We start from the raw sequence: 17,163 nt of genomic DNA, 5'->3' as shown, positions 1-17,163 counted from the left end.
CAACCTTTCAACCTGCCACCACACCATGGTCTATGCATGTGCACCACCACCACACGCTGTACCTGGCTCATTTTGAGTACACTGTACAGCCTTGTTAGTTCCCAGAACTCGAAAAAAATTGAGGAAACTCGTTGCCTCAAGAAAACTAAGTAAAGCTTACTTAAGATGACTGTTAGGACAACTTACACATTGCAAGTCTGCAGTATTAAGAATAACTTGATATTTCTGACTGTACAATTTTAATTGTTTACCTACTGACAAACATTTCAAGTTCAACTAAATGAAAAAACTATTTGTGGTAACCTGAATATGATTAAAAATAATTAACAACACTTTTTGTAATGATGTTAAAATCAGCCCAACTTTTATTTTCAAACACAACAAAGTATAACAGCCAACATACTGGACACTGTTCTGCTGAACAACAAACAATTATATTGCCATCACTGTTATAATCTTACAATGAAACAAAGTCTCAGATGTAATTATTCTGAAAATAAGTTTAGGCCTACCACAAGTTTGTTTTGTACTTACATTACTTATATAATCAAAATAAAATATTTATTGTTCTGTCACAAGTGCAGTCTCTGATTTAAACAACACATTTGTTTTTCATTCCAACACAGGAGCTGGAATGTTGTAATGTTTTAAGGATGGCTTGTTTCCAGTCCAGGCATTACTGCCCGAATGACTGTCATGGATCGAGGTGATCCAAATGTAAGTGCAGAAGAAGGTCTTTAACTTCCCTTAAGTACAGTGGCAGTGGATGTGGGTTGGAGATGCAATGAGCTTGAACCTGCAGGCGACCATCTTCACTGACCACACCATCTGTGACGGAGGACTCATCTCTCCTGGTGTCCTGCGAGCAAACAATCATATTTTTTGGAACATGAACTTAATTGCTTTCTTAAAACATTTTTTTCCTGCATTTGGTATAAAACAGACTCCAATTTACACAATCTCAGGCTCCCTCCCCACCAGAGAGGTGACATTCAATGTCCCAATTGTCAGTCTGGATAGCCCTGACCCCCACCCGACACACAATAATGCCATGAAAGCATCATTTTAAAAAGGGCTATGCAAACATGGCCAATAACTTTCATTCTAATTATGTGCAAAATGATTTGGGAACAAAACAAATTCTGCTGTTAGAAAACTTGCAGACTTCACTATATACAGTGTAGACCCTCTAAACTAAGTTTGGGGGATGTGATCTTTCAAGAAATGCAGACCAAACTGTTGTTGTTTGTTTACTTACACAGCATGTCTTGTAGAATTAACTGGAGTCACCAGCAACAGCATAGTGCAGTCATATCTCAAGTCTAATAACAGAAGACAGGAAAAGATCAGTAAAGAAACAACTTCCCCAAACCAAAGCACGAATAAAACGATAAGTAAAACAGGCTGATCTAAAGTATGATTAAAGTTCAGCCTGATTAATATAAATGTCACTGACAGTTGCTAATATATTGGAAAACCAAAATACTTACCACTGAGTTGATGTCTTTCTGTCCAACAACAGGAGTGCTGATCCCGAGCCTCAAAGACAGTAAGAAGCAAGCAGAGGGAGAAAAAGCAGAACAGTTTTCAGAAACTGATTTTATCCTTAATGGCTGTGCAATTATTGTAACATAGAGATTGCTTATGTTGTTAAATAAAGGCTAGATTTGACATTAATAGATGCCACAGATGTTCAAAAGCTGCCACAAAGCATGAAAAAAAAAATGGACGTCCGAAAACGTCAGAGCATTTTTGCAAATATGTGATGTCTTGATAAATCGAGCAGATATTTGAACTTTACACAGCTACATTCTCGCCTGAAAATATCTTAAAAGTTTATTTTGTGACCCAGAAAAAGTAATAAGTTTTTTAGCCGCGCTCCTCTGCCATTGCTGCGTTTACAAGTATGCACAGGCTCTAATGACCACCCTCCTCCTTTTCCCCAGACTACCCTTTCTGGGTCACAAAATAACCTTTTAAGATATTTTCAGGCGAGAATGTAGCTGTGTAAAGTTCAAATATCTACTTAATTTATAAAAATATCACATATTTGCAAAAGTGCTTCCACGTTTTCGGAGAGCTCTGTTATCCACCAGCGCAATAGCTGACCGGGAGGTCAAGGCTTGATAGAGTCCAGGAGCACAGCTAACTCCTGGCTTATTGTTTTCAACCCCCCTGCACTCTTTTGCTACTCAGGTTAAACATTATATATATAATTAGTTAGTTATGGCTATGGATTGAAAATACCCCCCACACCCCACCCTACCCCTAACGGCTACACCTCCCGAAGAATTTTGTCTGGGCTCTTATCTCACTTTTTTATTTCAATTCAATTCAATTCAATCTTTATTGGCAGACTTCATGTCCATAAAAACAAGACAGAAACCCCCCCCCCCCCCCCCCCAACACAAGGTATAGACCATTAAATATATATAAGTATATAAATAAGTATATAAAGCATTTGTAAAAATATAAAACCATAATATACATAAAACACAATTACTTAAAATAAATCAATAAATACACAAACACTTTAACCAGTGCTTTCTCAGACTGGATGAGTAACGGGAACCACTCACTGTCGGATCTGTAAGTGCTAAAATTATACTGTTACTCGAACCATCCAGTCGTTCTCTAAAATTGAACATTAACTTTCTTAAAAGTGCTTTAAAAGTCCAAACACCCACAGCTACAAACATCTGGCTGGCACTACCACTTCTAGGTATCCTGCAAAGGATTCTCATCGCATCATTATATGCAACATGCAGCTTCAGCATGCTACATTGTTTGTAGGATGACCACAAGGGGGCAGTATATAGCAGTGTGCAATACGCTTTAAACAAAGCCACTTTAACTGGAAGTGAACAAAAGCTGAATTTGCGTGCAATAGTATTTGCCTGCACATAGAGCTTGCATCGTTGTCTGTACATGTCATCATCATCATTCATTTGCTCAGTAATAAAGTGACCAAGGTATTTCACCTTTTTATGAACTTCAAGAGTTTTTTGTGCCAGTTTAAACAAAGGGTAATTTAGCTGTTTATCCTGCTTGGTTCTACATATCAAAACAGCACTTTTAGCAGCATTGTACTCAATGTCATATTGCACACCATATTCAGTACAGACATTAAGAAGATCCTGTAATCCAGCACTGCTTGGACTAAAAACAACCAGGTCATCTGCATACATAAGATGATTTATCAATGTTTTACCTAATATACACCCAGTGTTACAGGCTCTCAGCTGTATGGACAAATCATCAACATATAAATTAAATAAAATTGGAGACAAAATCCCACCCTGTCTGACACCATTGCTGACACCAAAGGGGGCAGAAATACTGCTTCCCCATTTAACCTGCATGTTCTGATGAGCGTACCAGTAAGAGAGAATCCTCACGATGTATTGAGGAACCCCCTGTGTCTTCAATTTATCAAAAAGTTTTCTGTGGTTCACTCGATCAAAAGCCTTAGAGGCATCAATGAAACACATGAGGACAGATGAATTTTTAGCCCTATACAAACTGACTATTTCCTTGAGTGCATATATGCAGATGTCAGTGCCGTGCTTTGGTTTGAAGCCAAACTGATTATCCAGAGAAGAGATGAACACACTAACTCTGTCAAACAAGATTCTTTCTAACACCTTAGATAAAATACTGGCTAGTGCAATTGGCCTGTAATTATCCAAACAGCTCACTTTTGCAGCTTTGTCCTTCATAACTGGTACCAGTAAAATACACAGCATTGAGTCTGGTAATATGCCATGAATCATAAACCCAGTGAAACAGAGTGCTAAAAGAGGAGCTAGCCTTAAACTAGCATGTTTTAAATGTTCTGCAGTGATGTGATCCAAACCAGAAGCTTTATTATCAGACAACCTATGAATGGCTTCATATACTTCATGTGTCCTGACACTTATTGTGTCATTACTCATGTCAAGATTGTCCTCATATGGATCACTTTTTATACAGTTAAACAACGCACTGTAATGCTGTCTCCATAATGCTGCAATGTTATCTGCCCCAGAAACACCTTCAACAGTTGATGGTAGAGATGGTTTACAGTTATTAAGAGCTTTCACCTCTTTCCAAAAATCTGCCATATTATTACACAGCATTTTCCTGGCCAAAGAATCTGCTCTCAGCATTTGCTCATTTTTAGTTATAAAGCGAACAGCGTACTTATATCTGGCATTCGCACATTTTTTCTGTTCAAATTCTGGGCCTTGTTTAGGTCTTCCAGCCATGGCCCAACATTTATAAGCTATGCGAGCTTCATCATGATACATGGATACATGTTCTTTCCAGCCAGGTCTGATGTTAGGTTTCTTATGCTTATATTGTTTATCAAGCAGTGTGCCACTTTCATACAGAGCAGTCACTATATCATCATACATGGAGCAGAGTAAATGTTTATGCACAGCATTCTTACAGTTGACATCCTTGCACAAAATAGCTTCTTTGGGCAAAGAAATGTTGTTCAGATGTATATCGGTATTACTATGATAAGCTAAGAAATCATCTTCACTACATGCTGACCAGTCTAATTTTACACTGGTAGCAATATTAGTAATATTATTCCCAGTTGTTGCTGGCATTTGTTCCACATTCACAGTAAAACCAAAAGGTATATGATCTGACACAGTTACCACTTCCAGTTAAAGTGGCTCTCCCCAATCAGACCAGGAGTGACATGTTTAGCCGCATGTTCTCCTTAAATTGCTGGCTGTCTGAGTGGTGTCCCAGAAACGATGTGGGCTTCATAGATAATTGGCAAACCTTCTGGAGGAAACCTGGTCTTGTTAGGAGAGATGGCATCCATCCCACTTTGGATGGAGCAGCTCTCATTTCTAGAAATATCGACAAATTTATTAAACCCCTCAAAACATGACTATCCAGAGTTGGGACCAGGAAGCAGAGTTGCAGTCTTACACGCCTCTCTGCAGCTTCTCTCCTCCTGCTACCCCCCCAAAAACCCATCTCCATAGAGACTGTGTCTGCTTCCAAAAAGACAAAAAACAAACTAAATACCAGCAACAAACAACTTAAACATTTACAAAGAAAGAACAATACAGTATCCACATCTGAACCAAAGAGTAAAACAGTGAAATGTGGATTATTAAATATTAGGTCTCTCTCCTCCAAGTCTCTGTTAGTACATGACTTAATAATTGATCAACAAATTGATTTACTCTGCCTTACAGAAACCTGGTTGCAGCAGGATGATTATGTTAGTTTAAATGAATCAACACCCCCGAGTCATTCTAACTACCAGAAATCTCGAAGCACAGGTCGAGGGGGAGGTGTGGCTGCAATTTTTCACACCAGTCTATTAATTAATGAAAGACCAAGACAGACTTTTAATTCATTCGAAAGCCTGATGCTTAGCATTGTCCACCCCAGCTGTGAAACTCAGAAACCAGTCTTACTTGTTATCATCTATCGTCCACCTGGGCCTTACACAGAGTTTCTGTCTGATTTCTCAGACTTTATATCTAATTTAGTTCTGAGCTCAGATAAAATAATTATTGTGGGTGATTTTAACATCCATGTTGATGCTAAAAATGACAGCCTCAACATGGCATTTAATCTGTTGTTAGACTCAATTGGTTTCTCTCAAAATGTAAAAGTACCCACCCACCACTTTAATCACACTCTAGATCTTGTTTTAACATATGGCATAGAAACTGAACATTTAACAGTGTTTCCTGAAAACCCTCTCCTGTCTGATCATTTCTTGATAACATTTACATTTACAATAATTGATTACGCAGCAGTGGAGAGTGGACTTTATCAAAGTAGATGTCTTTCTGAAAGCGCTGTAACTAAGTTTAAGAATATAATCCAGCCACTGTTATCATCGTCAATGCCCTGTACCAACACAGAGCAGAGCAGCTTTCTGAACGCTACCCCAACAGAGGTCGATTATCTTGTTAATAATTTCACCTCCTCACTACGTACGACTCTGGATACTGTAGCTCCGGTGAAAACTAAGGTCTCTAATCAGAAGTACCTGACCCCGTGGTATAATTCTCAAACACGTACCCTAAAGCAGATGACTCGTAATCTGGAGAGGAAATGGCGTGTCACAAATTTAGAGGATCATCATTTAGCCTGGAGAAATAGTTTGTTGCTTTATAAGAAAGCCCTCCGCAAAGCCAGAACAGCTTACTACTCATCACTGATTGAAGAAAATAAGAACAACCCCAGGTTTCTCTTCAGCACTGTAGCCAGGCTGACAAAAAGTCAGAGCTCTTTTGAGCCAACCATCCCTTTAACGTTAACTAGTGATGACTTCATGAACTTCTTCACAAATAAAATTTTTATCATTAAAGAAAAAATTACCAATAATCATCCCACAGATGTAATATTATCTACAGCTACTCTTAGTTCCATTGATGTTAAGTTAGACTCTTTTTTTCCAATCGATCTTTCTGAGTTAACTTCAATAATTACTTCCTCCAAACCATCAACGTGTCTTTTAGACCCCATTCCTACAAAACTGCTCAAAGAAGTCCTGCCATTGATTAATTCTTCGATCTTATATATGATCAACCTATCTCTAATAATCGGCTATGTACCACAGGCCTTCAAGGTGGCTGCAGTTAAACCTTTACTCAAAAAGCCATCTCTAGACCCAGCAGTCTTAGCTAATTATAGGCCAATCTCCAACCTTCCTTTCATATCAAAAATCCTTGAAAGAGTAGTTGTCAAACAGCTAACAGATCATCTGCAGAGGAATGGTTTATTTGAAGAGTTTCAGTCAGGTTTCAGAGCTCATCACAGCACAGAAACAGCTCTAGTGAAGGTTACAAATGATCTTCTTATGGCCTCTGACAGTGGACTCATCTCTGTGCTTGTCCTTCTTGACCTTAGTGCAGCATTCGATACTGTTGACCATAATATCCTATTAGAGCGATTAGAACATGCTGTAGGTATTACAGGTATTGCACTGCAGTGGTTTGTATCATATCTATCTAATAGACTCCAATTTGTGCATGTAAATGGAGAGTCCTCTTCACACACTGAGGTTAATTATGGAGTTCCACAGGGTTCAGTGCTAGGACCAATTCTGTTTACATTATACATGCTTCCCCTAGGCAGCATCATTAGAAGACATAGCATACATTTTCACTGCTATGCAGATGACACCCAGCTCTATCTGTCCATGAAGCCAGATAACACACACCAATTAGTTAAACTGCAGGAATGTCTTAAAGACATAAAGACTTGGATGGCCACTAACTTTCTGCTTCTTAACTCAGATAAAACTGAGGTCATTGTACTCTGCGCTGAAAAGCTTAGAAATATGGTATCTAACCAGATTCTTACTCTGGATGGCATTACCTTGGCCTCCAGTAACACTGTGAGGAACCTTGGAGTCATTTTTGACCAGGATATGTCCTTCAACGCACATATTAAACAAATATGTAAGACTGCGTTCTTCCATTTGCGCAACATCTCTAAAGTTAGAAATATCCTGTCTCAGAGTGACGCTGAAAAACTAGTTCATGCATTTATTACTTCCAGGCTGGACTACTGCAATTCATTATTATCAGGATGTCCAAAAAACTCACTGAAAAGCCTTCAGTTAATCCAAAATGCTGCAGCAAGAGTACTGACAGGGACTAGAAAGAGAGAGCATATTTCTCCTGTTTTGGCTTCCCTTCATTGGCTTCCTGTTAAATCCAGAATTGAATTCAAAATCCTGCTCCTCACATACAAGGTCTTAAATAATCAGGCCCCATCTTATCTTAATGACCTTGTAGTACCATATCACCCTATTAGAGCACTTCGCTCTCGCTCTGCAGGCCTACTTGTTGTTCCTAGAGTATTTAAAAGTAGAATGGGAGGGAGAGCCTTCAGTTTTCAGGCCCCTCTTCTGTGGAACCAGCTTCCAGTTTGGATTCAGGAGACAGACACTATCTCTAATTTTAAGATTAAGCTTAAAACTTTCCTTTTTGCTAAAGCATATAGTTAGGGCTGGACCAGGTGACCCTGAATCCTCCCTTAGTTATGCTGCAATAGACGTAGGCTGCCGGGGGATTCCCATGATGCATTGAGTTTTTCCTTTCCAGTCACCTTTCTCACTCACTATGTGTTAACAGACCTCTCTGTGTTGAATCATATCTGTTATTAACCTCTGTCTCTCTTCCACAGCATGTCTTTATCCTGTCTTCCTTCTCTCACCCCAACCGGTCGCAGCAGATGGCCCCGCCCCTCCCTGAGCCTGGTTCTGCTGGAGGTTTCTTCCTGTTAAAAGGGAGTTTTTCCTTCCCACTGTCGCCAAAGTGCTGCTCATAGGGGGTCATATGATTGTTGGGTTTTTCTCTGTATCTATGAAGCGCCTTGAGGCGACTTTTGTTGTGATTTGGCGCTATATAAATAAAATTGAATTGAATTGAATTAAAGACAAATTTTCTCAAATCAGCTTTGAATTTACTGTTAAGACATGCAGAACAAAACAAAACCTTTTATTTTCACATGCTTGCTTCTGTCTCAAATAGTGGGAGATGACAGAGGCAGCAGGTGGAGGAAAAGGCTGTGGAGGAGGTCACCTTGTGGCCGTAACTAATGGTGGCGAGTCAAAGGTGGGAGAGTGGCTTCTCCCTTGCTTCCTCTTTCACAAAGAAGAACGAAGCGAAGGTACAAAAGGAGAATGTGGAGAGACAAAGGATAAAGATTAAGAATAAATCTGTCATCAAAACAAAACTCTGAACATAGGAACTGAGCCACTAAACCGGAGCCTAACCAAACTAGAGTTGATAGTACAGGAGTCCAAGCTGTTCAGGAGGCCGACCGAGGGGGCCAACATTGAGCCAGACGTGAATGATGCGGTGGCGTGCCAACCAGAGGGCCAGACGAGGCAGGGCCAGACGAGGCAGGGCCAGACGAGGCAGGGCCAGACGAGGCAGGGCCAGACGAGGGCGTGGCAGCCGCAAACAATGGAGCAGGTGGTGGCTCTGCAGGCTGGATGGAACCCTTGGACCCTCCAGCGAAGACTGAAGACGGCTGAGGCGATCCCTCGGACCCTCCAGCTGAGACTGAAGACGGCTGAGGCGATCCCTCGGACCCTCCAGTGGAAGCAGGCTGCTGAACGAGCCCACGGACCCTCCAGCTAAGGCAGGCTCTGGGTCAGCAGGCACGGAGACCTCTGGCGGAGACGAGACAGGACCAGCAGGCCTGGAGACCTCTGGCAGAGACGAAGCTGATTGGAGCTGCACAGGACAGTGGCTCTGCTCAAGCAGTAACAGCAAGATGCAGTCCTTAGCTGGCTGAATGAGCTCACTAGAGCTACCAGCATAGAATGGAGGTGGCAGAGTTAACTCCCCTGAGCTTTCAGCAGGGATTAAAGACTGAGACAGCAACCTGTTTCTCTCCTCCCAGGAAAAACAGGTTGCGCTGGCTTCTTCATGTCCAGGCGTCCAGAGTTAGCTGAGGGCTGAAACCCAGCCTCTGGGTAGGCCCTGGAGCAACAGTCTCTAAATAGGCCAGGTCTTGAGAAACACAAAAGTCTTAGTAGGGCTATCCCCCTCCTGAGATATGAGTGGGTGGAGATAGTGGCTGAATAGACTGTGGAGCTGTAACCTGAGTTGATAGGTTACAATTAATCCTGATTAGTCTCACCTGTGTACACAGTCTTTCCCTATTCCCCTTATTAGCCCTAATGGGTATTAATTAGTATATATATGTGGTGTGGTTTTTGATAAGAGATTAACTTGGGAAAATCCCATAGAGCACGTTATGGGGAAAAGTAAAAAGGTTCTTAATATTATGAGGTGTTTAGTAGGGCTGACATGGGGTGCCAATTTTGATGCACTTAAAAGTATTTATGTTACTTTAATTCGGTCAAGATTAGATTATGGGTGTGTGGTATATAGGGAAGCTGGATGTAATCCAAGCTCGAGCAATGAGACTTTGCTTAGGGGCAGTTAAAACAAAGCCAATATGTGCTCTACAAGTGGAATCAGGAGAAATGCCACTGTATATTAGAAGGCAACAGTTGATGGTTAACTATTGGATACATTTGAAAGGTCATGACGAAAACCATCCTGTTAATAAAGTGCTAGATAATTGTTGGGAAAGAGGAAAGGATTTTAAAAATAGTTTTGGGTGGGTTGGGGATGATAGAGTGAGAGCTTTTAAAGTGTATGACAAAGACTTCAGTCAGACAGTGTTGTGGCCTTTACGACCCACATGGACATGGGATTACATTAAAGTAGGCAGATCATTAACGGATACTAAGAGAGGAAATTTACAACAGATATTTGTCAATAATTTTATAACCGATTGGAGAGCAAATATAGTGACTTTTTACAGTTGTAAACAGATGGGTCAAAATATCCCAGAACTGAAGCAACAGGGGTAGCAGTGGTAATTCCAGAGTTAAGTATCAAGATTGCAAAAAGAACATCAAATCTTCTGAGTACATATGCAGTTGAGTTATATGCCATACTGTTGGCTTTAGAATGGGTGGAAGACAGCAGAATTTCAAAAGTGATAATATGTAGTGATTCATTGTCAGCATTATTAAGTACTGAAAAAGGAAACACAAGTAAGCAAATTTTGTATGGCCTTCTTTTTGCTTATCATAGATTGTCTGAACAAAATAAACATATAGTAATAATGTGGACTCCAGCTCATGTAGGTATTTTGGGGAATGAAAGAGCCGATATTTTGGCTAAAGCAGCTGTCACAAAAGTAGATTTAGATGTACAGATACCATTGTCAAAATCTGAAGGGAAAAGTATCGTTTGGACAGAAAGTAAGAACTTCTGGCAAATGGCATGGGATAATGAAACAAAAGGGAAACATTTATATAGGGTACAAAACACAATAGAATTTAAGAGGAGTAGTGGGTTAAATAGACAGGAGGAGGTTATTATAAGTAGAATATGAACAGGTCATTGCTTTCTAAATGGTGCTCTTTTTAGGATGGAGAAACATCCGACTGGGTTGTGTGATTGGTGTAATGCTATGGAGACGGTTGAACATGTGCTTATTAGTTGTAGGAAGTATGTCACAGGAGGGTGATGAGGGTTGAAATGAGTGGTGGAATGGAAGTTATGTTAGAAAAAGTGGTTAATCAGTTAAGTCATGGTGAAGGGAAAGGGGTGGTTTTTTGTTTTTTGAGAAATACTGGTCTCATCAAGAGGATCTGAGGACTCGGAAGTTAAGTAAGAGTAAAAGCCAGGAGATGGCAGTAGCGCAACATCTTTGGATGCAAACTGCCGTTAAACATGAAGGAAGAAGAAGAAGAAGAGCCTATATTTGTATAAATAGTTTCAGTTATCCTTTGTTCTTTGTGACCTTGTCTGTTTTTCAGTTTGGATTTTGTTTGTTGCTTTTCTTCTGAATTTTTATGGTCTTCTTGCTGGACTGTCACGGGTTGCTCTGAGGATCCACACGCAGGACTCCGGGGTTGTGATTTAACAGAGAAAGTTTTATTTACAGGCAGTGCGGAAATTGTGCTATTTACAAGACGTGAGGGGCGGGGTTCCAGGAAAAAAGGGAAATCCCACACATGTCCACGCCGACCTCTCTCCACACTCCACACGGGGAAACACGGGGATGGGTCTGGGGAATCTAGAGACACAGAAACACACTTTAACGTCTGATATGTCGGCACAGGAACAATGAGTGAACAATGAACTCACCCAAAACTCTGGCGGATTGGGACCCACACCCAGTTTCACACCTTGGCTCAGGCGATTAGAGGATCATCAGGGGGTCCTTTTGTCCCTCTGTGGGGGGAAACTCCCACCAGGTTTATATCTGGGACTCTCCACCATTTGACCTTAGAACTGAAGAAGCTTCTCGGATGAGAGGTGAAACGTCTTCAAGCAACTTAAAGAAGTCCAGACGCTTTTCTTTGCAAGCTCCTTTGACTACGATGACCTGGATGACTGAGAACCTTCACAGACATAATAAACACAAAGTTTTGGTTCCATAACATTTTTCTATCATTGCTTTATTATGGATTAGGTGCAAGAGTTGTTAAAATGTATAATTAAATAATAGATGAATTCAATAGCAAATTGTGCCTCATTCTCATACGGACAGCAAGTGGAATGTGATAGATGAGATGAGATGGAAGGAAGAAGAGAGGCAAAGAGTGATTCACAGGCAGAGCTTAGTTTATTTCCCACAGTTTTGTTACCTTATGGTTCCAAGCGCTGTGACCAATCTTTGTGTTTTATTATTATCTCATAACACTTGTTTAATCAGCTACCCTCTCTCCTGTGGACTGTTTAATCTCTACAGTCTCAGATCAACACAGCGCTGCCCTCCAGCACTATCAGCAGCAAGAGCAGAAGCAACCCCCCAAACAGCAACATTGTACCCATCAGGTAAAAAATAGGCTACGTTTGCTTTGCATCGTGCCCACCTGATGACAGTGATATAGTGTGATGCGATTCCATATTAGATTCTTGATGAATGTGGGTTGTTGTTCTTCAGCCTGCTTCTATGAGCCCTTTTTAACTGTGAGCACCCGCCCCTTTAAACATCTCTGCACTGCCCTGACTAAATGTAAATATAAACTGTCTCTATGGTTTACAGTCTGAGTCTGACAAGCTGTCAGCTGTTCATTTCTGCTATTTGAATTGTTAAAAGAAACAGAAACTATTCATTTAGCAGATTAACATAAAGAATAGAGAGGCATCCAGTTATTGACATTTATATTATTTAGTTAAAGGTTTGAACAGAAAACAATTAAACACAGAGCCTCTCCCCGCTTTCTGGAATGAATCACAGCATGAAAACCCTTCCTCTTCTTCCTGCTCTCTAGCTAAGCACCTCCTGTCTGTCCATATCTTTCTGTGTTCCCTCCCCTTTAGATCTACATTATGAAGTTGGGTGTAACCAACATGTGTTGGCAGGCCCCATCACATGTTGTTCAGATCAGACGTCAGAACAGCTTCTATAATAAGGAAGTGAAACTTACACAATCACTGACACTGAGAGGAGAAATGGCGCAGAAAGGAGTTCAGCTGGACCGAGAAACCTTCTCTTGTTCAATCTGTTTGGATCTACTGAAGGATCCGGTGGCTATTCCCTGTGGACACAGCTACTGTATGAACTGTATTAAAAGCTTCTGGGATGAAGAGGAAAAGAAGAAAATCTACAGCTGCCCTCAGTGCAGACAGTCTTTCACAGCGAGGCCTGTCCTGGTGAAAAACACCATGTTAGCAGATTTAGTGGAGCAGCTGAAGAAGACTGGACTCCAAGCTGCTCCTGCTGATCACTGCTATGCTGGACCTGAAGATGTGGCCTGTGATGTCTGCACTGGAAGAAAAATGAAAGCCTTCAAGTCCTGTTTAGTCTGTCGGGAATCTTACTGTGAGAAACACCTTCAGACTCATTATGATGTGGCTGCATTAAAGAAACACAAGCTGGTGGAGCCCTCCAAGAAGCTCCAGGAGAACATCTGCTCTCGTCATGATGAGGTGATGAAGATGTTCTGCCGTACTGATCAGCAGAGTATCTGTTATCTCTGCTCTGTGGATGAACATAAAGGCCACGACACAGTCTCAGCTGCAGCAGAAAGGACTGAGAGGCAGAGAGAGCTGGAGGTGAGTCGACAAAACATCCAGCAGAGAATCCAGGACAGAGAGAAAGATGTGAAGCTGCTTCAACAGCAGGTGGAGGCCATCAATCAGTCTGCTGATCAAACAGTGGAGCACAGTGAGAAGATCTTCACTGAGCTGATCCATCTCATCCAGAAAAGAAGCTCTGATGTGAAGCAGCAGATCAGATCCCAGCAGGAAACTGAAGTGAGTCGAGTCAAAGAGCTTCAGGAGAAGCTGGAGCAGGAGATCACTGAGCTGAAGAGGAAAGATGCTGAGCTGAAGCAGCTCTCACACACAGAGGATCACATCCAGTTTCTACACAACTACCCCTCACTGTCAGCACTCAGTGAGTCTACAGACTCATCCAGCATCAATATCCGTCCTCTGAGCTACTTTGAGGATGTGACAGCAGCTGTGTCAGAGGTCAGAGATAAACTACAGGACATTCTGAGAGAGGGATGGACAAACATCTCACTGACAGTCACTGAAGTGGATGTTTTACTGTCAGATCCACCAGAGCCAAAGACCAGAGCTGGATTCTTAAAATATTCACGTGAAATCACACTGGATCCAAACACAGCAAACACATGGCTGTTATTATCAGAGGGGAACAGAAAAGTAACAGCAGTGAATCAACAACAGACTTATTCTGATCATCCAGACAGATTCATTTATTGGCGTCAGGTCCTGAGTAGAGAGAGTCTGACTGGACGTTGTTACTGGGAGGTGGAGTGGAGAGGGGGAGGAGTTTATGTAGCAGTCGCATACAAGAATATCAGCAGAAAAGGACGGGGTAATGAATGTGGATTTGGACGTAATGACAAATCTTGGTCATTATATTGTAACAACAACAGTTATACATTTTGGTACAACAACATCCAAACTCATGTCTCAGGTCCTCGTTCCTCCAGAGTAGGAGTGTACCTGGATCACAGAGCAGGTATTTTGTCCTTCTACAGCGTCTCTGAAACCATGACTCTCCTCCACAGAGTCCAGACCACATTCACTCAGCCGCTCTATGCTGGACTTTGGGTTTGGCAAAATGGAGACTCTGCTGAGTTGATTAAGCTCAAATAGACTGAAGTCTTTCATATTGTGGGTTTAAATTTGTATTTTAGTTTCATTTTATTTTCTCTCCATCATTTTTGCACAGAGATCAGCTGTCAGTCAAACATTATGGGTGGTACCTCCACATCTTCTAGTTGTTCTCTTGATGTTTCTGAGTTTTTAAAGGAGATCTTTCCTGTGACTGTTTATGGAGGCTATCACTGCTCATCATCATTTTGATTTACTAAAATATTTCTCCACATGAAAATGTAAACTTCTCTATCCTCTAAATGTTTCTGGAATATTTGTATTGAAAAATGTCGACATTTCTCTTCATGAGTATGGCAGACCATGTGTGTGTGTTTGTGTTTGTTTTTGTCAAAATCATCAAACAAATGAGGAAAAACTGTGATTTTAATGAATGAATTCATATATTGTGTTGATGTTTTATTGTGTGAATAAACTGGAAGGTTTGACTATAAATCAAACTTTGAACAAAGTCTTTTCTTCTGTCTTCATTCCAGGATCTCACTCAAATCTGATGCAGAAAATATGAAACTAATCTGAGAGAATAACTGAAGCAGTTTTCCTCCTGAAGCATCACAAAGTTCAGAGTTCATGTTTAGAGCAGAAGATTCAGCAGTCGCTCTGTGACCTTTCAACTTTCTTCACTAAAACAACTTCATTACAGAGAAACAAGTCACATTTTCTTCATGTTCTTAAGTCCTTTCAGATGTTTGTAATGGTCCTTGAATGCAGCATCAGTGTCGCAGGTTTAAAAGGTCACTTTCTGTTGTGTTCAAAGATTTCACAAATGCACAGACGGAGTCGAGCTGTTTACTGCTGATGAGGAAGGAAAATAGTCTGTTGGACATTAAAGCAGCATTTATTAGAGTAAGAACAGATACTTGTGTCCTTCATTTGATCCCCGTCAATTTACAGAAGACTTAAGGACCCTTTGACTTCTAACATACAGCTGCATGTTTACAATTTTATTATTGATTTATTTCCAGCAAAGCGAGACTTTACTGATTAAAGACATATAATCAGACATATTACTGTTACTTTCTGAAAAAGACTCACATAAAGCAGATTTATCACAAGCAAACATCAAGACACATCCTTCATGGCTTAAAGTTGCAGTGGGACTCTTTCGCCATCTGGTGGTTGTAACAGTTATGACAACTGTTCCTGCATATATGTCCCTCCTCAGTGTGAAGAAGACTGGACTCCAAGCTGCTCCTGCTGATCACTGCGTGTTCCTCCTGTGTCTAAAATCTATTTCCATTATGAATCAGGAAACTGTTTGCACCAATCATAAAGGCAATAAAATACGTCACACACTAAGAAATAACAAAAAGGAATTGTGGATTTCAAGGAGATTTTTCCCTCGTTTTTTGAAATCATAAGAATACAAACTAATGCAAGACTGTCATGTTTTCATAAGTTTGTAGAGACACTGTTCTGTTGTATTCTAGGACATCAGTCACTTTTTAAATGCATGCTACTCCTCATCATCATCATCATCATCAGCACCCATGACCTCCTTTTAGTCTTTGTTTTGTTATTTTTCAGAGTTCAGGAGACGTTCTTATGGGATTTCCACAGTGTACAAGTACTGTTTAGACCCTTTACCTAAAAGAAAAGAGTAAAGTACAAAGTAGATTTACTCACTGCAGGAAAATAATGCCTCAATCTGATATATTGTCTTATATGACAAACTGAAAGTGATGCATCAAAGTGTAAGCAGCATTTTCCTGTTACAGCTGGTCTAGATGGAACTGATCTGATCTCCTTTATGTACAGGTAGATATCCAGTGGGTTTGCTAAGGGTCACAGATGAGGGGCTGTGTGAGATGTTTAATGGGAAAGGAAATAAAACCATTGTTCCAGACCTGCAGCTAAGATACTCGAGTATCTTCAAATATGAAGCTGAGTATTACTTCCATACTTTCCTCCACTGCTGATGACCTTGTTACCTGCTGCTCCCTGTTAATGATCAGCCTCAGTTCTGATAGTAAACTGTTGGCTCTCGTTCTGTCAGGTTGTTGCTCAGTGACGTCTTGTTTTCATTTTCCTTCTTCTTCAAATGTGTCTTCCTTTAACTCTTTGCTTTTGTTTCTGCTTCAAACACCAAATGATACACGTGCTGCACCTCTGATGGTTTGTCAGAGAGCAGAACAATTTACATTACAGAGAAGATTTTACAGTTGAACATAAACTTTAAATGCATCATGTGTTTCCCATTACTGGCTGACTTGTCCGTGTCTTTTGAAAAGTGATAGTTGTGTATCTTTAATCAGTTAATGCAATATGCTCGACTGAAAGAGCCATCCAGCGGGTCAGATGGAGAATTTTTCATGCCGAATCTGACCCACGAGCCTTATGTTTGACACCCCTCATTTATACCTTTTCTCTAAAAGAACAGATTCAATCACAGTGTGGATTTGCTCACCACAGGAAAAATCATGAATGTGATAAATTGTGTCATATCTGACCTCTAAGCATCATTTTAACTGTCACAACTGGTGAAGATGGAGCTGAA

The 17,163-nt window shown here is 40.7% G+C and overlaps 2 protein-coding genes across 2 annotated transcripts; one reads left to right on the top strand and one right to left on the bottom strand.

Moving 5' to 3' along the window:
- Window positions 1-2,513: 2,513 nt before the first annotated feature.
- On the bottom strand, window positions 2,514-12,422 carry LOC148097609 (uncharacterized). The gene is made up of 4 exons (XM_087832473.1): window positions 12,389-12,422; window positions 11,539-11,586; window positions 8,801-9,331; window positions 2,514-4,651 (listed from the first exon to the last, which is right to left on the bottom strand). The coding sequence occupies exons 1-4, from the start codon at window positions 12,420-12,422 to the stop codon at window positions 2,514-2,516; spliced, it is 2,751 nt and encodes a 916-aa protein (XP_087688599.1).
- Window positions 12,423-12,848: 426 nt separating this feature from the next.
- LOC148097608 (tripartite motif-containing protein 16-like) lies at window positions 12,849-14,874 on the top strand. The gene has a single exon (XM_087832238.1). The coding sequence runs from the start codon at window positions 12,849-12,851 to the stop codon at window positions 14,646-14,648; it is 1,800 nt and encodes a 599-aa protein (XP_087688364.1). The 3' UTR covers window positions 14,649-14,874.
- Window positions 14,875-17,163: the final 2,289 nt, after the last annotated feature.

This window comes from Neolamprologus brichardi, chromosome 18 (genome assembly GCF_056152115.1).
Source record: "Neolamprologus brichardi isolate AB-2024 chromosome 18, ASM5615211v1, whole genome shotgun sequence".
NCBI classification, from domain to species: Eukaryota; Metazoa; Chordata; class Actinopteri; order Cichliformes; family Cichlidae; genus Neolamprologus; species Neolamprologus brichardi.
The sequence above is the reverse complement of the archived record's forward strand: the minus strand, read 5'-3'. Positions and strand labels throughout refer to the sequence as shown.

Excerpts from the sequence above, each read along its gene's own strand:
- LOC148097609 (XM_087832473.1), bottom strand. The coding sequence starts at position 12,422 with ATGGAATCGCATCACACTATATCACTGTCATCAG. Across the intron at positions 11,587-12,388 it reads CACTATATCACTGTCATCAG|ATTCCCCAGACCCATCCCCG; the intron begins GTGGGCACGATG and ends CTGTGTCTCTAG. Across the intron at positions 9,332-11,538 it reads CGTGTGGAGTGTGGAGAGAG|GGGAGTTAACTCTGCCACCT; the intron begins GTCGGCGTGGAC and ends CTGAAAGCTCAG.
- LOC148097608 (XM_087832238.1), top strand. The coding sequence starts at position 12,849 with ATGAAGTTGGGTGTAACCAACATGTGTTGGCAGGCCCCATCACATGTT.